At 46.3% G+C, this 20473-nt stretch overlaps 1 protein-coding gene across 1 annotated transcript in view; it reads right to left on the minus strand.

Moving 5' to 3' along the window:
- Positions 1–8098, minus strand: part of TRANK1 (tetratricopeptide repeat and ankyrin repeat containing 1) — a 79629-nt gene extending 71531 nt beyond the window's left edge. Inside the window, exons 1-2 of the mRNA XM_081824141.1 lie at positions 7868–8098; positions 3144–3270 (exon numbers count right to left, since the gene is read on the minus strand). Coding sequence (XP_081680267.1) covers positions 3144–3270; positions 7868–8043 — 303 coding nt within the window. The 5' untranslated portion in view covers positions 8044–8098. The remainder of the gene's footprint in view (positions 1–3143; positions 3271–7867) is intronic.
- Positions 8099–20473: the final 12375 nt, after the last annotated feature.

Raw genomic sequence — 20473 nt, forward strand, 5'->3', positions numbered from 1 at the left:
TTCACTTCTATGTAAACACAGATTTCTAACAAGCACTGGAGACAGCATTCCCACATTACGTTGTGTGCCACATTTTTCCTGTCATTCTTTAACCGCCAAGAAAATAATCACTTTCAAATCCATGACTGGTACAGCATCTAACACATGACATGGAGCGAGGAAGCAGGACTGGTTCCAATTATATGTGTGGCTTATTTATTCATGCTTCCAATCACAGCTCAGGTAAGAAGAGAATGAAAAAATCCTATGATGACAGTGTTCTAGAAAAGAATGAGATTGTCATGTAAACACAGAAGTTGTTCCCTGCTCCTTTCAATCAAAGTAAACACAATTTCCACTGGGTATGTGGGGTGGGGGTGGGGGGGCGGGAATGAAAATGGTAATGACAAGCATTGAGATGTATTGAGCTCCACATTGTGGGCCATGTACACCAGAGGCAAAAATTTTTTTCTTTCTGTAGAGGACAATCACAATGAGTAACAGAGGAAAATGGTTTAGTTTTGCCTATATACAAACTGCGTACCTTGAGTAGGAACAAAATGATACTGCTTTTCCCCTCTTTGATTCTCTAAAGGAATCCACACCAGGACCTACCAAGACAGCATTCTAAGATAGTAAATAAAAGGTGTTCACCAACCAGCTTCATAAAAAAAAAAGCAAGCACTTAAAAATTCCACTTGACACCAAATCTCTGATTATTTATCAATTTGTTTTCACCTTCATTTGAAAGTCTAGAACCTTAGATAATCAGAAAAAAGGGGTGGGAGAAGGTGGGTTTTTTTTTCCCCCAACTGGGTAAGCTGGATACAGAATTCCCCACTTCCTTACCCTCCTCAGATTTAAGTTTCTTTCATCTTTTACTTTGGCAGGGGGATGAAGGGGGTCAGAATATGCCACCCCAAAATATGACACTTTGGCATAAGGGTTATCTTGAGCCCAAGGCATTTGAGATTCAACAGATATAGAAAGAAGCCTTCCTAGAGCTTCCCTTATCTGACTAAGAACAGAAAGTCCACAAAACGAGGACTGCCATAAATCCCCTCCCCCAGGGAATTTTTATGGCCATGAAGAAAACGGAAATCAGCACTGAGTGGGACCAGCACTGCTAAGCGTTGCTAAGATAGCCTTGCTCTCCCTCCCATTAGTTTCCCCATGTACGTGTGTTCCCACAGTCCGGGGGCTCCAGAAGTCTAAACCCCTTTCCTTTGTCTGACCTTGTCTCCACAGTTTATTGCTCTCTGTTAAAAATGTATATGAGCTCTAGGGGCGGGGCTCAGTCAGTTTTAAGCTTCTGACTCTTGATTTTGGCTCAGATCATGATCTCAGGGTCAGGGGATCGAGCCCCTCTCAGGGATCTGCTCTCAGTGCCAAGTCTGCTTGTCCCTCTCTCTCTCTGCTCCTCCCCCTACTCTCTCTCTCTCTCTCTAAAATAAATAAAATATTTTTTAAAAATGTATATGAGCTCTCAAGCCTATCTGATTTTTGGGGCGTCCTTCCTAGGAAGGGCCCTCTGTCATGTAAAAACTATCACAAAATAAAATTTGTATGTTTTTCTCTTTTTAATTTGTCTCTTGTCCGTCAGATTTGCAGGGCCCCAGCCACTGAACCAAAAGAAGGTAGACAGAAAGAGTTCTTCCCCTACAGATGACATTTGGGGGAGAACGGGAGGTGGGAAACAATGGGGAAAGAGGGAGACACCCAGGAGTAAGAATGGGGGCGGGTCCTGGTCGCTGTGGGCCTTGGACTGAGGCAGGCTTGGCCCCTCAAGGAAGTCCGTCCACCGCCTGAGGGATGTGCGCATGCCCCAACTCCTCCCCACCCCCCCCCCACCCCCGCCGCCAATCCAGTTGGGGGATGGGGAAAATCCTAAAATGCCTCTGAGGAGATTTCCTCAGGAGTGCTTTCCCATTTTTAAAACTAGTCAATAATTCCTAAAGTATCCATCCTCTAATAGAAGAGGCCTAAGGTAAAACAGACAAATCGCTCCCTCGAGGATGTAGAATCCGTAGGTCAAAGTCCCTGGCCACTTCCCACTGTTCCGTTTCTAGCAGTCGTACACAAAATGCAGGCCCCTGAGGAAATAATGCAAACTCCTGTTTACCGAGTGCCAACAACTTGAACCAAGGTCTCTGAATCCTTGAAGCAACTCCAGGATCTAGGTAGCATCTCCCTTTACAGTCGGGGGGGAAAGGAAGGCTTAAGGAGGGGAAAGGCGCTCCTCCGGGCTGCTGAAACCAGTCCGCAACAAGGCCTGCGCTTTTCCCACCTCGGAGCCTCGCTCTCCATGGTCTATATCACTAACGGGACACGTCATTGTATGTGCCTCAGGTGGCTCCTGAATGGCAATGCCGTTATGGTCTCTGATTCTGCTTTCCGTACTCCTCCCAACCGGATGGTGAGTTACTCAAAAGATGGGATGGTGTCTTCCTGTCGGTCTGTTTGCCTCAGGCATGAAGAACGTGGAGGTGCCTTGCAGAGTGGGCACTGACAGCATTTCAGCTGAGAAAAACAATCCAATGGTTGTTTACTGACCTTCGCTAACACCAGAGAGGGGCTGGCTGACTGGCCTCCCAAACCTCCCCTGATCTCCACCTAAGAAGTTCTTTCTGAAGAATCTGTGTCATGTGTCCCCGCAGCTGGCACGTGAAACAAAGCTTTGCTACAACTCGCAAGCACCAAAGAACACTTCAGACTCCCAGCCGGGAGGTAACTACATCAGAACACAAGAGTTCCCCCCACAAGGGCATTTCCACACCCGGCCACCATCATCGTAGTTAGTCTTCTCCCGAGGGCCTCGCATGCCCTAGGGGCATCTGTCTGAAGTGCAAAGAGTTGAATGCGAAGCTCTCCTCATATTTCCATTTTAAAAAGAAGGGAGGAGGGGCGCCTGGGTGGCTCAGTCTTTAAGCGTCTGCCCTCGGCTCAGGTCATGATCCCAGGGTCCTGGGGATCGAGCCCCGCATCCATCGGGCTCCCTGCTCAGCGGGGAGCCTGCTCCTCCCTCTCCCACTGTCTGCCTGTCTGCCTACTTGTGCTCTCTCTGTCAAATAAATAAATAAAATCTTAAAAAAAAAAAAGAAAAAGAAGGGAGGAGAGGAGACAGGTGAGGAGAAGACAGGCAGGATCCCCGGCTGTCACTGTACCTTCACGTAGTTTGGATCCCACTGGAGACATTCCTTGGCCGCCATGAAGGCCTCATTCCATTTCCCGAGGCTGTAAAACGCACTCGATTTGCTGCACAGCAACACAGCCAGCTGCCTGGGGGGGACTCTGTCAGAAAGAACGGACCGGACCGGCGGTCAGCAGAGCTGTCTTTCTGCAAATACAGAAACCACCCTTGAAAGCCACAATACTGGGGCTGGCTGCCACCATCGCCAGTTAATGTCCCAATTACACCTATCACGTCTGGCCCTCCAGCCACGCCCCCTCCCCCCCCCCCCCCCCGGCCCCAGAAAACCCGGGACAAGTCTGTCCCTCCTCACTCCCAAATTGTCCGCTCCTTTTCATGACAAATGTTCTCAACACCTCAGTTCTACCTCTGACTCATCTCCATGGATCTTTTCATTTTTTAGAGACCACCTTGGTGAAGATGCTGTGAAGGTGCTGATAGGTCCTAAGGACAGGGAGGATGGGAGTTCCCACTGAGCCTCAGCAGAGTCCAGACACTGACTGGTGCAGTGTGGGGTGAGCCCCTCCACGTACATGCCCACGCTGGATGGATGCAGAGCGTATCATGGGAAGGGCCTTTCAGAACATGTGACCACACCATCCCCACGGACCTACCATGACAGGTGCAGGATGAGCACCGTTGTAGTGTAGAGACAGGGCCGCCCTAACATTTACAGGACCCAGGGCCAGAGTGCAAATGGGGCTCACACACCCTGGGGCTAATCCAAACTGTCCAATATGGTAGCCACTGGCCATGTGTAACTATTCATATTTAATTTAATTCAAATAAAATTTAAAATTCAGTTCCTTAGCTGTATTAGCCACATTTCAAGTACTCGATACCCACATTTTGTGTTATAGAACATCTTCATCATCACAGAAAGTCCTATTGGACAGTGCTACCCTAAGTATTTGAAGGTCATAAATCAAGTTCACAAAGTTTTCCATAAAATACGTTCTATCTTCCTACTTTACAATAACTGGTTCAAATTTAGAACGGTAGGAAATGTGTCAGGGCAGAGTGATCCCGGACTGCACCCCTGCCCACTCCCTCCACCTCAGCCTTCATCCTGCACTGCAGGAGGCACGATTCCAAGTGCTGTCCACACCCCTGAACTTGGTCAGCCCTGGGAAGAATGGGCTGCGGTAGGAGGTCTGTGAAGGCCCTGGGAGTAGAGTCCATGGGCAAGAATTCCAGGGTCCCTGTACCTATGGGATGAACCAAAGGGGAGGAAAAGACTCTGGGTGGGTAAAGCCTGTGGCCCCACAGACTCCTGCCTGGGTGGTGGGCCCAGCTGGAGGGAAGCCGCAGGAGGGCCCTCTAAAGCATGAGAGGGCGGGTCCCCTTGCCTGGGTCTAGGCATAATACTACCAGGTTGGTGCCAAACCACATCAGAATTTGAAGACAAATGCAAAGTGTACCACAATATGTTAAAGCCCAGGTGCCACTGAATTCAAAACACATGAGCAAAAAAATCCAGGCTTATACCTCTTTTTTATTGAATATTTTAATTGCAAAAGTACTACAAAATCATTATAGAAAAGTTAGGTGATACAGGTAAGCACAAATAAAAAGCAAAGTAAAAATCACCTCTACTACTGCCCCATCCTCAGTGCTTTATGTTTCCGGCTTCTGTCACTGCCCATTGTTCCCTCTAGGTGAAGGGATGAGGGCCCAGAAGCACAGGAGGGGCAGTGGGGCAGCCAGGGAGTGACTGGCAAGGAAGCTGTGACTGCAGGTGTCCAGCCGGGATACCCTGGCCGGGGCAGTCATCCCCAGCTGCAGTGAACACTGGCTGCCACTAGGGGCTCCCAGTGCCCTGTTCTCCGGATTTGCCTTCAGCCTAATGGGATCTGCCCTCTCCCCAGGAAGTTATGCCCCTGCTGTGAACTAAATTGTGCCCCTCCGCCCATATGTTGAAGCCCTGCCCACCACTGTGATGGTATTTGGAGATGGGGCCTTTGGGGAGGTAATTAGGTTTAGCTGAGGTCATGAGGTGGAGCCCTCATGATATGAAGAGACACCAGAGAGCTTCCTCTCTCTCTCTTCCTCTTTCTCTCTCCACCCTGTGAGGACACCGTGAGAAGGTAGCCATCTGGAAGCCAGGAAGAGAGCTCTCACCAGAAACTCAACTGGCCAGCACCTTGATCTCAGACTTACCAGCCTCCAGAACTGAGAGAAATAAGTTCCTGTTGTTGACTCCACCCAGTCAATGGTATTTTGTTATGGCAGCCCAAGCTGACTAGTACAGCCCCACTCCTTAGGAAAACTCCTAGGGGCCAGACAGCCTACAACAGATGGTTGACTGACGTGAGAACCAAAAGGTCAGCTCCCTTGCCCCAAAGTGGGACCAGCTCTGCAGTAGACCTCATGCTCCGGAGCTCCCCCAGAAGATCAGGCTGAAGCTGCCTCCGGTTGACACACCATCAATGCCTGGAGCCCTCCCCTGCTCCATCCTGCTTCCCTCCGTCCCCTCCTCCTGAGAGCCCACGCTCAGTAAACCACACGCACTAAATCCCTATGTCAGCTGGCAGTGGCAGGAAGGCAGGCTACAGGTGATGGGCAAGGGCAGCAGTGTCAGGAAGGCCATGAAAGACAGTATGTGAGGGTCCAGGCAGAAGTCCCAGTAGTGGCCCCACACTATGGGGTCGGTCTACAGTCATAACCACTACACAACACTTCCTCTTTAAGAAAGTCAGATGCTATGGGCACCTGGGTGGCTCAGTCGGTTAAGCGTCTGCCTTTGGCTCAGGTCATGATCCCAGGGTCCTGGGATCGAGCCCCGCATCGGGCTCCCTGCTCAGCGGGGAGCCTGCTTCTCCCTCTCCCTCTGCCTGCCGCTCCCCCTGCTTGTGCTCTCTCTCTGTGTGTCAAATAAACAAATAAAATCTTTAAAAAAGAAAGAAAGAAAGAAAGATGCCTTGCACTCCAGGCCCAGCTTTGACACAGTTCTGATCTGAGCCAGGAGTGGCAGAATTACAGACCCAAACCAATGACACTCAACTCACATCCAGCTAGAATGTAGACACCAAGGTGAGAGCAGGTAGGAAGTGGGAGGCATGGTTCAGTAATTTCATTCAGTGGCATTTCCCAGCACAAGTTTAGGCTGCATGCACCCCACAAATGACAACCTCTATTGCATCTGTTCCCAAAGCATGGTGTGGGAACCTCTGGGGGTCCCTAAGACCATTTCAGGTGGTCCCCAAGGTCAAATATTTTCACAATGGTAGCAGGCTGAATAATGGTCCCTAAATAATATTACCTTTTATTGGCAAAAAAAAAACCTTTGCTGGTGTGATCAATTTCTAGATCTTGGGGGGAGATTATCCTGGGTTAGGATTCAATCACAAGGGTCCTTGTGAGAGAGAGACAGGGGGAGACGTGACACAGAACAGGAGACAGTGAGACAGTGCAATAGCACGCTGGAAGGATGCACTTTGAAGACGAAGGAAGGGGCCACAAGCCAAGGTGTGCAGGCAGCCACCCAGAGCGGAAAGAGGCAAGGAAATGGATTCGCCTCTGCAAAAGACCAGCCCAGCCGACACCTCAATTTTAGCTTCGTGAGACTCACATTTCGGACTTCTGACCTCCAAAACTGTAAGATAATAAACATGTATTGTGTTAAGCCACTAAATTGTGGTAATTGGTTACAGTGGTCACAAGGAACTAAGACATTATGTGCCTTTTTCACACATTGTCTCACATGTACTCAAGGAATCTTCCAGGCTACATGATGTGTGATATCCCAAAGGACTGAATGTAGAAGCAGGTATGAGAAGTCAGATGTCTTCTGTTGAGAAAGAGCTCTGCAAAAATGAAAAATGTGGGGGCGCCTGGGTGGCTCAGTCGTTAAGCGTCTGCCTTCGGCTCAGGTCATGATCCCAGGGTCCTGGGATCAAGCCCCGCATCGGGCTCCTCGCTCTGCAGGAAGCCTGCTTCTCCCTCACTCCCCCTGCTTGTGTTCCCTCTCTCGCTGTATCTATCTCTGTCAAATGAATAAATAAAATCTCAAAAAAAAAAAAAATGAAAAATGTGCCACTCTTCTCATGAAGCTTCTGATTTTGGAAAATATACTTATTTTTCATTAAAATATGTTACTGAGGTTGACATGGAATGAGTTTATTACTGAAATTTTAAGGAGGTGATGAATACATATTTTAAATTTATCTCAGTTTTAAGTTCGAATCCAGGCTCTAGTGATAGCTACAGCTTACATAAACAAAAGGCTCTTAGGGGTCCTCCATAATCGCTAAGCACGTCATGGTACTTAAATGAATGGGTACAGGTCGACTTGAAGGGGCAGGAGAAGAGGTGAGCTGAGCTCCCCAGTGGTACTCACTGTAGCCAGGGCGGGAAACGTCACAGAGAAGCAGGAAAACGAATTAAATGACAGCGGAGACGTTGGGGCCTTGGATCATCCCAGGAACTCTGATTCCCATCACCAGGCAAAGGGGGAAGTTGTGCAACAGTCCCCTGTGTTTCAGTTTCTATTTCCCTATTACTTAGTATTCTCTGTGCAGTTTCTGAGCTCACAGTACTGAGCAGATACTTAGGAAGGGGGCGGAGAAAGAAAACAGAAATTAGGCGGTGTGATAAGAAACGGGAAGAAAACGTAAGTGACAGAGGGAGTTTCCATTTACTGAAAAAAACAAAAACCAAAACCAAAACCAAAGGTGCGGGGTAAATCCCAGCACTTACCCCCACTGGTAAAACTGCAGGAGGATCTGGATGGCTTCGTCGTACTTTCTGATGGCCAGAGAGAAGTTCCCGTTCTTCAGGACGTGGTTGCCAGACTCTTTGAGCAGCTCGGCGCAAGCTGTGGGGTCCATCCTGTGAGGAGACGGACTTAGGGCTCGCCGCCCGGCCCCACACATAAACCCTCTCCCTTCCCGTCTGCATTGCTGGGAGTCTGCAGACGCAGTTTATTCACTCTGGCCCCGCCCACCTGCGGAGAGCACATCCTGACCACGCCCCTCACGCCCCGGGGACCAGACGGGGCGTCTGCTGAGCCCATTTCTTCCTCAGTTCTCGTCTGACCTGGGTGGCAGCGGCCAGAGCAATTCCATGTACTCCGTGGCAGTGATCAGCCAGGCATTGAGGGAGGAGGCTGCTGCCAAGCACGAGACAACTCACACCTCGCGGGGAGCGTGCGCCCCCGAATTGGCAGCTATTCCCCAAACGGGCACTATTGTTCCTTTCTCATTTACCCACCGCTACGGCCCATAAGGAGGCACTGTCCCCACTGTTCAGATGAGGAAACTGAGGCTCCCGGAGGTTCAAGTGACTTTGCCCAAGCATCTGCTAATGGCATTCCCCGGTTCTGACCTCACGTCCAAGTTTCTGCTCTTGACCACTGCACCACACCGCCTATCGGTACAAGCAAACTCAGTGGGCAGTCCTTTCATTCTCTTGGGAGGGGGGAAAGGGAGCGGAAGGGCAGTTCTAAAGGCCTCCATACACAAGGGGCTAGGTCACAGGGCTACAACCACCGCCTCTCCCACCCTCCTCCCTGCCTAAAACACTTATTAAAATAAGCCTCAGAGTATTGTCCCTCAGATTACTTCTTGCAGGTCACGACTTTTGTCTTATTCTTTTTGTAGCCCCACAGACTAGCATATAACCGGTGCTTAAATATTTGTGGTGTAACAGATGCGAAGGATGGACCCAGAAGGTTGCCTGTTACTGACTCTGTCTGGGGTAGCCTGGGGAGTCGGAGACAAGTGACTGGAGCCCTACCTGCCTGTGGAGCCCAGGAGTGTTTGCAGGACAAAGGTAATAGAAAGGAGAGCATCTAGGGAAGCCTGGAGAAGCAGCCGCCGAGGAGGCAGAGAAAAGGTGGGGCTCAGAAGAGATGTCCCTTAGGATCTCCTCCTCCCAGGGTGGCAGTAGGAAGGGGAGTCTGAAATACGAGCAAGGACAATTCAGGTGTTTGCATAGGCCATGTACCTGGGAGGTTTTTTTTGGGGGGGGGGGGTCACACAATCTGTCGGGGGATGTTATTATTGATCTTAGCTAATGATTCATATTATTTTTATCATTTCAAATCTTGGTGAGGGGTTTGGGACAGGGGAAGCATATCCAAGCAGATATAAGTGGTGGCCTATTTTAAACCCATATGAGCTTACCAAGGATGGGGTTTTGGAATAGCACTGCATTCTTCAGCCAGAGCTGAATCTGAATGAGGCTCATGGTTCCTAAACAAGTGAGAGTACAAAATTGCACCTATACTTTCCACTAAATAATCTCTCAATTCCATGACTCAAATTTACACAGAGATGACTGAGTTGAACATGAAAAACTGTTCAAGAGTTGATTGACTACAGATATAAACATGTTTCTCTTCTGAGTATTGTCAGCTATCTATCTGTCCAGTTTTTTACACTGGCCATGACCAGACAACTAGGATAAAGAAATCACCATTAACAACTGACAAAGATTAATATGCCTCTTTTGGGTTCCCTGCTCAGCGGGGAACCTGCTTCTCCCTCTCCCTCTGCCGTTCCCCCTGCTTGTGCTCTCTTTCTCTCTCTCTTTCTCTCTCAAATAAATGAATAAATAAAATCTATTAAAATAATATGCCTCTTTTAATTTTTTTATGAAGTAATCTCTATGTTCAAGGTATGGCTTGAACTCATGACCCCAAGGTCAAGAGTCTCAAACTCTACCATCTGAGCCAGCCTAGCACCCCAATATGCCTCTTTTAGAAATACCTTTCTACTGCAAGAAAAGGCCATGAATTTGTCCAAAATGTGTAAGGCCCTAAACACACAATTCACACAGGAATACAAGTAATTTCTAAGTATATGGAGAGCAGATAAACAGGATCCCCCTCACCGATGAGCAAAGAAATGAAGAATTACAACAACAAGGTATCACTGAAAAATACTTTAAAAAAATGACCCCAAATGTTGGGGGCTTACAGGGGAAATACACTACATCATGTTGCTTATGGGGGAAATATACTACATCATGGTTAGATTTAGTCTCATGGATGTTTGCCACAGTGAAAAAGTATAAATAACCCTAAATGTCCTATAACTCGTAATGGATTTGAATCAGTTATAGAATATCCATATGGTAGAACACCACACAGTTATTTCAAAAATCATGTTGTAAAAGAATATTTAATGATTGGCTAAGTTAGTAAATGAAAAATGCAGTCTACATAAATAGGTGTATAATCCCAAATTGAATTTTTTTCAAGATTTTATTTATTTACTTGAGAGAGTGAGGGAGAGAGAGAACACAAGTGGGGGGTGGGGGCAGAGAGAGAGGGAGAAGCAGACTCCCCACTGAGCAGGGAGCCCAATGCGGGGCTCAATCCCAGGACCCCCAGATCAAGACCTGAGCCAAAGGCAGATGCTTAACCAACTGAGCCACCTAAGCACCCCCCAAATTGAATTCTAAACACATATATTGAAAATATGCCAAAATGTTAACTAACAGCCACACCATTAGGATTAGGCAGGGTTTGGGGGCGCCTGGGTGGCTCAGTCATGATCCCAGGATGCTGGCATCGAGCCCCGCATCAGGTTCCCTACTCAGCTTGGAGTCTGCTTCTCCCTCTCCTGCTTGTGCTCTCTCTCACTCTCTTTCTCTCTCTCTCTCAAATAAATAAATAAATAAATAATCTTAAAAAGATGAGGCAGGGTTTTAATTTTCCTTCTTGTGCTTTTCTGAATTTTCAACTGCTCTACAACATACAACATTAATAATCAGAACATAAATGTTATTAAAATGAGACTTTTTAAGGGCTTAATTGAAGAATTCAAAAGCAAAACATCCACTGTATTTACAAATACAATAAAAACTATTCATGTCAGAATTTGGGTTTTTTTTCATACTCCTCTAGACACCAAGAGTGAGCTCTTAATGCTAAGTGAGGAAATATCAAAAGTGTTCCTTCACTTGTTTCCACTTTTTCTTGGTAAAATCACGTCACAGGAAATAGGGGGATTGCCAACCACCCAGAAGGCTTTTTGCTTCTTAATAGGATTTATTGGCCGTCACATTCTCATTATAGAGAAGAATGTTTTACATCTCTTCCTTAGAACACGGAGGGCTCAGTTGTTGAAACTTTTTTTTTTAACAACTGGGCCGTCTGTTTATAAGATGAAATTGTTGAATACAAGTGGTAATGACAATGTGCTTGATGGCTAATAGGTACTGAGCACCTACTATGTGCTTTATGTCAATCATGCCATTCTATCCTTACAAGAAAGCCCATGAGGTAGTCATGATCGTCCCCATTTGACATACAGGGAATCTGGGGCTACTTGCCACAGTTACCTAGAAGGTGGTGGCGCTAGAATCCAAACCCAGGTGGTGTGACTTTAAGCTATATAAAGGCTCAAAGGTCAGCACCCAGTCAATCCCCCAGGCATGTGATGATTTGGCTGACACCCAGCACTCACTTCCAGTTTTGCTGGTGGTATGAAAGCAGTTTCACACTTTCACTGTGTCCCTATCAGAATTCAGGGTCCTTTTGTGGGGAGGTGTCATGGGCTGCCTAGTTAGACCCAAGGAAGTTAGAAGCAAGAAAAATACAAATGCACTCAGTAGATTTCGAAACAAGCAAATCTGAAACAGAACAGATCCAGGTTGTTGTGGCTTTTATAACTTGTGTATAAACACATGAAATTCTGTAACTGACTTACAGGAATAGAGTGAAACCTGCAAACAGGGGTGGGCTTGAGGCCACTAAAATGGGCAGAGGGAGGCTTCACTTTCATACATTATCTGCGTGTTACTCGAAATCTTGATAGAAAATTCACTTTTCTTGTTTTGGGTTTTTTTTTCCCCTTTTTTATTAAAATCTTTTCAAAAGACCCCCAAACCAGCCAATGATCTAAGATGAAATTTGGAATGCTGGGGATAAAGAGAGTTCCAAACTGAGGCCAGGGAGAACAGTTCTTAAAACTGACTCCTTCCTACTCTCCACAGGAGAGAAGGTAGCCACAAACGGTCCGGGATAAAAATCCAAAGTCAGGAGGCACCTGGGTGGCTCAGCCAGTTAAGCATCTGACTCTTGGCTTTAGCTCAGGTCTTGATCTCAGGGTTTTGAGTTCAAGCCCCATGCTGGGTTCTGTGCTAGGCACGGTGCCTACTTTAAAAAAAAAAAAAAAAGAAGAAGAAGGAAGGAAGAAAGTCCAAAGTCAGAACTCATTCTGGGGACTCCAATTAGTTTTCTTTGCCTTTCTTTTTTCCTGAGGGAAAGGGTGCAAATGGGGAAGAAGAGTAGAGATTTTCTTACGAAACTCACTCACATTTTTTCAAAAGGCCTGTGGAAAAGTATGAAGTGCTGGGCCCAAGCTTTTCCTACCTGGGTGTTTTAAATAGAAAAAGAAAGACCAGACCATTGTGTTGGCCCCCCTCAGCTGTCTCACCAGCCTGCCATGGGGTAGGGGACAGAAGTAAGGCTGGGGAAGAGGTAATGGCTGCCAAGGGCTGGACAACCTGGGACCGTGGAGGCCATCTGAGGGTCCTAGAATTCATCTTAAATGCAGTTGGGAAAGCAGCAGTGTCCATTACAACTTCCTGTGATGATGGGGATGTTCTGTTCTGTACTGGCCAATACAAGAGCCACTAGCCGCAGGTGGCTATGACACCTTTGAAATACAGCTGGTCCAGTTGAAGAACTGAATTGTTTCTCTTATTTAATTTTCACTAACTTTAAGAATAAAAAAAAAAAATAGGGCGCCTGGGTGGCTCAGTTGGTTAAGCGACTGCCTTCGGCTCAGGTCATGATCCTGGAGTCCCGGGATCGAGTCCCACATCGGGCTCCCTGCTCAGCAGGGAGTCTGCTTCTCCCTCTGACCCTCCTCCCTCTCATGCTCTCTGTCTCTCATTCTCTCTCTCGCAAATAAATAAAAATCTTAAAAAAAAAAAGAATAAAAAAAATAAAAAAATAAATCTAATTTTCACTAACTTTAATGTATACAGCGGCTGCCATGCTGGACAGCACAGAGCTAAAGGGTTTTGAGTGGGGGATTAAGAACTAACTGCATCAATGCTGGCTGTGGGTAGGATGGAGAGAAATGGGCCACTGTAAGACCAAGTCAGGAGACAGACAGACTCCACGGGAGGAAAGCGCAGGGAAAGTCAACACCAAAGCTTTTAGTCAAACCTTACCTTGCATTACAAAAATAGAAGCTCCGATTTCAAACAAACACATGTAATGTTGAATTATCTTTTCTACGCACACACACAGCCTAGCCCCTGAGGATAGCCATTCTGATGACACTGAATCAAATGGGGTAAAGTATATGCTCTGTGAAGTACACAATTTGGGGAAATACACAAAAGCCTGAGGATGGATCCCCTGTGACTATCAGGGATATACCAGGTAGAAATATATTCTATAGGGGGAAAAAAAGAAGTATCTAGAGAAAATTTTCTCTACCACTTTAAAATGTTTTTATAGGGGCACCTGGGTGGCTCAGTCAGTTAAGCGTCTTCCTTCAGCTCAGGTCATGATCCCAGGGTCCTGGGATCGAGCCCCACATTGGGTTCCCTGCTCAGTGGGGAGCCTGCTTCTCCCTCTCTCTCTCCCTGCTGCTCCCCCTGCTGTGCTCTCTCACTCTCGCTCTCTCTAATAAATAAATAAAAATCTTTTTAAAAAATAAATAAAGTGTTTTTATAAAACTTATCTAATTTTTAAAGGATGATACTAACGTGAGAGTAGGCAGACCAGCGAAACAAAACAGAATACCCAGAAACAAACATATACTATTAAAGAATTCCACGTGTGATAAAGATGGCTTTTTAGGGGCGCCTGGGTGGCTCAGTTGGTTAAGCGACTGCCTTCGGCTCAGGTCATGATCCTGGAGTCCCGGGATCGGGTCCCGCGTCGGGCTCCCTGCTCAGCGGGGGGCCTGCTTCTCCCTCTGACCCTCTTCCCTCTCGTGCTCTCTGTCTCTCATTCTCTCTCTCTCAAATAAATAAATAAAATCTTTAAAAAAAATTAAAAAAAAATAATAAAAAAATAAAAAAAATAAAATAAAGATGGCTTTTTAATAGGAAAAGAATGAATCGGTTTGGTACAACAGGCTGTATATCTGGAAAAGAAGTTAAATTTCTAACTGGTACCATGTGATAGGCCAAACAGGAGACACACACACCCCTGCCAAAAACGTCCACACCCCAAACCCAGAACCTGTGAATGCAAAAAGGGACTCTGTAGATGTAGGAACACTTAAAGGAGCTGGATCCTGCCAGCAATGTGAATGAGCCTAGAAGGCGCATCTTTGCAGACCCACCTGGTAAGAGCCCAACCAGCCAACACCTTGACTTCAGCCTTGTGGAACCTGCCAAGTTAACCCAGACTTCTGACCTCCCGACCGTGACAAAATTCATTTATGTGGCCACTAAGTCTGTGGTCATTTGTTATGGCAGGAACAGAAAACCAATACAAATTGTGTAATAAAATGCACAGCAACATACAGAACCTCAAAAATAGTATGATGAGCAAAAGAAGCCAGACTCAAAAGAATGTCTACTGTGTGGTTCGGCTTGGATGAAGTTCTAGAACTGGCAAATCTCAGAAAGCAGAACTGTGGTTTCCTAGGGAGGGAGGGCTATTGACTGGAAGGGGGAATGACTGCACTTTTGGGGGGAATGGAAATGTTCTATATTAAAGCTCATCGAACAGTACACTTAAAATCTGCACCTTTTATTACATGCAAATATCTCACTTTTTAAAAAACCATTGAGAAAAAGAGACCATAAAGGTAGTAAGAGAAAATATAGGTACAAATTTTAGATCATCTGCAACTGCTCTAGGAGGAAATTTGGGAATACTGAACCAAGTGACACATACATAGAGCCTTTGACCCAGCAATTCCATTTCTGGAAACGAATCTTACAGATGGATTGCACACACCGGAAATGGAAAATATACAAGATTATTCACTTGTCAAGTTGTAACTATAAAAGAGTAGGATGAGCATTAATGCCCATTAACAGGAGATTAGTTTAATAAATTATAGTGCAGCCCCCACAACAAAGCCTTACAAAAGTAAGAAAGAAAGAAAAACAAAGAATGAAGATGCTTTCTATGTACTGATCTGGGATAATCTCCAAATATATTTGAAAAAAGCAAATGCAGAATAGTGTGTATATCACGTTACCTTTTGTACAAGTTAAAAAAAAACAAGGAAGAGTTGAATAAGAATTTATATTCGCATTTGCCTACATATGCATAAAGAAGTTCTGGAAGGATCCACCAGAAATAAAATTATTTACCTTTATTGGGGGATGGGGCAGAGGGCAGAGGAGGGAGACCTACTCTCTCCTTTCCATGGGAACCTTTTATATTTTTGGATTCTTGAATTAGATAAATTCAAAGAAGTTTTAATGCAATGAAAAACACTATGTAATCTTCACACTCAAGAAGGCCATTCTTATGATAGCAAAAGCAGAAACCATAGACAATAATTCATTAAAAATTAAAAACCTCTGTACATCAAAAAGCCCCCAAAACACTGTGAGTCGGCGAGATGATGGGTGGAGAGTCACTCACAGAGAGGTGATGGCCAGGCAAAGGGGCGGGGGGCGGGGGGGGGGTCTGTCTACGGAAAAAAATGTACACACTTCCTCACAGCTAGTTAGCTAAATGGGAATGTATTCTACAAACATATTTCTTTCACGTACATGAGGATATTAACTGCCTCGTCCTTTGTGAAAGCAGAAGTGTGATACAAATCCAAAAGTCCAGTAAGTGGAGACCTTTATACAGAGAAAGGTACAGCTGAGTGCAGAACACAATACAGTTGTTAAAACCATGAGCTGATCTAAGTAAGAGGAAGCCATGTCAAGATGCACAATGAAGGTGAATAAAGCAATCTGGAGACCAATTTGTAGAGGTACTTGGAGAGCTTAAGGGTGTGTGTGTGTGTGTGTGTGTGTACACTTGACCTACCGGGAGAATTTCTGGAAGGCCTTAAGAAGCGAACAAGAGTGGTGATCTTTGGGGTGTAGGTCTGGGAATGGGGAGAACATTCCCGAACAATGATAGAATGAACTTCTGTTGAGGTAAGTCACCCAGGTTGTGGTAAGTGGTTATTGCAGTCCTGGGAAACGAAGATGACACCTCTCTGAATATGCTCACAGAATCATATACATAGAAAGGACTTAATAAAGTGAGATGGTTGGACTAAAATTTCTGGAGCAAGGAAGCCAAGGCTCAAAGATTCGGGGGCCCGACCACGGTCACACCGTAGCGAGCACCAGAGCTGAAACGCGGGCTGACTTCCCAGCCTCCACCCCGGGGCCCTGGTCCACAGCACTGTGGATGGGTGGGAAAGCCAGGACCAGAAGCCAGGTCTTGTCCCTGGTCTGCAAAGGTTCGGGTTAATGGTACTGGCCGTGACGACCTCTGTAGGTTATTTGAGTGTAATCCCTGCAACATTTACAGAACCTTTGCTTTGTTTACCCAGCAAAGAGAAAATATTTGGTAAAAAACACAGCCCTAGTATTGGCCTGTTTCCACAGGGGTTCCCTGAAATTAACAGTCAGTTAAACCGCTACAGCTGAGAAAATCTGAGCTTCCAGGCTTTCCTTGGATGAGGAGTCGGAGGGGGGCAGCACTGTAGCATCTGAAAATGGCCCCAAGCTTTCTCTACCGGGATTGTCCCTTTGAAAAGAAGGGTCCACCTCCTGCTTACAGGCCCTAATAAACTCTTGTCAGCTGGACAGTCACCAGGATGAGCATGCTCTGGAATGGCTGCTCGGCTCACCACAGACGCCTACTGAGGGGAGGTCTGAGGTGCAAGAGGTAGGTCCCAGGGCCTCCCACATGCTCTATGGGCCAGAATTCCCTGACAAAACCCTTCCCTGGGGCTTTTGAATCAGAACTTTGGGAAGAGCTTCCTCTGGTAGTGGCAGCTGATGCAGGAGGCTCCAGAGGGCCACAGCCTTACCCCCCACCCTGAGAAGAAGCCACTCTGGGCTGAGAGAACACAATACCTACACCCAGAGAGAGCAGAAAGAGGGGCTCCCTCCACATTCCCCTGCCTCTGAGGCCCAGCTCCTTCCCTACCCCTTCCCAAGTTACTAGAGACATCAGCAGCCTTCTAGAACTTTCCCCCTTTTACCTAAACAATTTGAGTTTTTATTTGCATTCACTAGAAAGGGAGGAAATGAGAGCGGCTTGCCATTTCATCCCTCTCTGCAGGTTCACATTAGACAAAGATTTCTATCAGGGGTGTCCTGCCCCCACCCCACCCCAGACATCTCCAATCACAGTAGTCCTTCCTTCAGGGCCTGACAAATCCTCAGAATCCTTCCCCCAACATTCACTCTAGGTGGCACACATCCATGCCCCAAACGAATCCTATGTGCCATTCCCAGTTGCACACCAAAGATTTGGGCCAAAAATCAACTTGTGCTTCCAAACACAAACACCGGAAGTGCCCTAACCAGGAAACAACAGGCTGAAGACAAGGCAACGTCTCCCCACCTCTCTCCCAGTTTCATCATCCCTAAGAGGCACCCAGGCCTCAGAACAGCTGTCCCCAAGTCCGGTTTGTACACACCCTCTAGAGACATCTTCCCCACTGGCCTGGGTTACTACATTATCCGCCTTGTGATCCTCCCCTTGCCCCAGCCTCACCCAGCTCCAGCTCAGACTCCTCACCATCACTGGTGAGATGGTCCCCAAATCCATCAGACCGCGTGCTTTGGGGCGGGGGGGTTTAAAAGCCTCCGGGATCTCCCATTCTACCTCCTCTCAGGCATCATTTCCATGAAAGTTCCCAAAGGTTTCAGACCCTGTGTGCAGTTTTCATACAGTTTAACACCCTGAGTTACGATCTATCTACTCTTCTCGATATGTATCTCCCACATAGCCTTTATGCTTCACACCCAGTGCTAGGTTTTTCTGCCTTCCCCAGTAGACTAAACTCTTAAGGGAGAAACTAAGTCTTACTGAGTCTTATTATGTCTGCAACCAAGGGCTCAGCATTGTTAAATGAATAAATGACTTTCTGGCTATTTCTTTACTCATCAGATTAAGCTAGAGACATGGGAAAGGAAGAAAGGTTCTGGAGTTTAATTCGAACTAGACAATTTCACTCCTGGTTTCAGATTTCTGACCATCTCCTGGAAAGCCAAGAATGTCAGCTGCTCCCTTGGAAAAGGACACAAATTTAATAAAAGTCAACTGCATAAAGGACAAACCAGAAACAACCAGATAAGTCCAACCAAAATCTGCCAAAGCTGTCAGCTACTTGGGGAAAACAAATTTATAAGCACCTGTTGAAAATTCAACAGACAGCACACAGGGCCATATATTCCCATGTGAAATTATGTTCCTGGAGATTCAGAAAAACTGAAAGCAAAGAATAATCCTATAGATCAGTGGTTCCTAGACTTCTGGAACTGACAAACAGAAACATTTACACACAGAGAAAAGAAACTGAAGGGTACCAGGGGGCCTGGGTGGCTCAGTCGGTTAAGCCTCCAACTCTTGATTTCGGCTCAGGTCATGATCTCAGGGTCTTGAGATAGAGCCCTGCACCAGGCTCCATGCTCAGCTTGAGATTCAACCTCCCTCCTCCTCTGCCCCTCCCCCCTACTCATGCACACTCTAAACAAAAAAAAAAAAAAGAGAGAGAGAGAGAGAGAAAGAAAGAGTTGCCAACTATTTTGCCAAATAAGAGCATTTTTTTTAAAAGATTTTATTTATTTATTTATTTATTTGAGAGAGAGAGAGAGAAACAGCATGAGAGGGCATAGGGTCAGAGGGAGAAGTAGGCTTCCCGCCAAGCTGGGAGCCCGATGTGGAACTCGATCCCAGGACTCCGGGATCATGACCTGAGCCGAAGGCAGTCGCTTAACCAACTGAGCCACCCAGGCGCCCAAGAGCATTTTTTTAAAAGTGTACCATCAGGGAAGACCTGGCTGGTTCAGTCACTAGAGCATGTGACTCTTGATCCCAGAGTCGTGATTTCAAGCCCCATGTTGGGCATAGTTTACTTTAAAATTTTTTTTAATTAAAAAAAAATTTTTAAAGGTGTACCATCTACTGCCTCCAGAATTTCACAAAAGAAGAAATTTTTAACTCACCAAAAAAAAAAGGGGGGGTAGGAAGAATGTAAGCTCAGACTAAAGAATGCCATTCTTGCAAAAGGATGAGCCAAGAACCTTAGAGTACACTGTAGGCTTGGACGGTGTGCAGATAGTATAAGCTTTGAGAGTAGACATTCCAAATTCCTAAAATTACGCCAGGTCCCCAGAAGGTACTCAAGAAATATATTGCTAAGGGCAAAGACGGATCAATTATAACTCCTAGTTCTGAAGTAGAGTCCCGATCACTTGACCTCCCTCCCAGCTGGGAGCCGGGGATGGGCATGATTTCTCCTCAGTGTGTGCACAGACTAGCATCCTTCCATTTTGCTGTTTGAATGAGAGTAGTCCGAGGCAGCTGTGTAATCACAGCTGAAATTTACTGAGCACTTACTATGTGCCAGGCCCTGTGCTAAGCCCTTCTTGGGCATTTTCTCATGGAACATCCCTAACAATGCTAGTGAGGGAGATATAATTATCACCCCAATAGTACAGGTCAGGAAACAGCTTCATCAAGGTGAAAGGACTTCTCCAAGCAAGGTACAAACCCAAGTCTGATACCAACTGTTCACAACTCTTTGGAGAAGATGGATGCAGAAAGGGTGAGGGTGTTTGGGGAAAACAGAAAGGATGGCCTTCAAAATTAAAATCAAATCCAGGGGCACCTGGCTGGCTCAGTTGGTAGAGCGGGTAACTCCCTATCTCAGTTGTAAGTTCGAGCCCCACGTTGGGTGTAGAGATTACTTAAGAATAAAATCTTAAAAAAAAATAATAAAGTTTCTACAAAAGCAAACCTGAAGGAAACTGAAAAATGAGCATTCCATACTCTGTCTCAAGACAGATGAGGAAGGTAAGCATCAGCCAGCACAGGTTGCTCACAAATCTGGACTCAGTGTCTGTGCTAAATCCGGGCTGCCCAACAACTGCCACATTCCCCTCAGTTAGCTTTTCCACTCTCCGTTGGAGCACCCAGGAGCTATAGATGGTTGTGAAGTCAGGGGCAGCGCCCAAGGAGGATGCAAGGCCCTCCTATGACAGCCCTTGAAAAAAGGTGCTTTCTCATTCATTCAAAGGAGAATTTGGAGTTTGGTTACCAGCAGCCCTGTCATCTTCTCCTCCAGATCCACCCCCAAGCCTCTCTTTAATCATTTAAATGCTACTTAATGGCCCCCATTCCAACTCCCACCCTCAAAACCACAGCAGTCTGCTTCCCCCTCAATCTGGAAGGCAAGACAAACC

The sequence above is a fragment of the Leptonychotes weddellii genome, chromosome 1, assembly GCF_054177405.1.
Source record: "Leptonychotes weddellii isolate Sample4059 chromosome 1, ASM5417740v2, whole genome shotgun sequence".
NCBI lineage: Eukaryota > Metazoa > Chordata > Mammalia > Carnivora > Phocidae > Leptonychotes > Leptonychotes weddellii.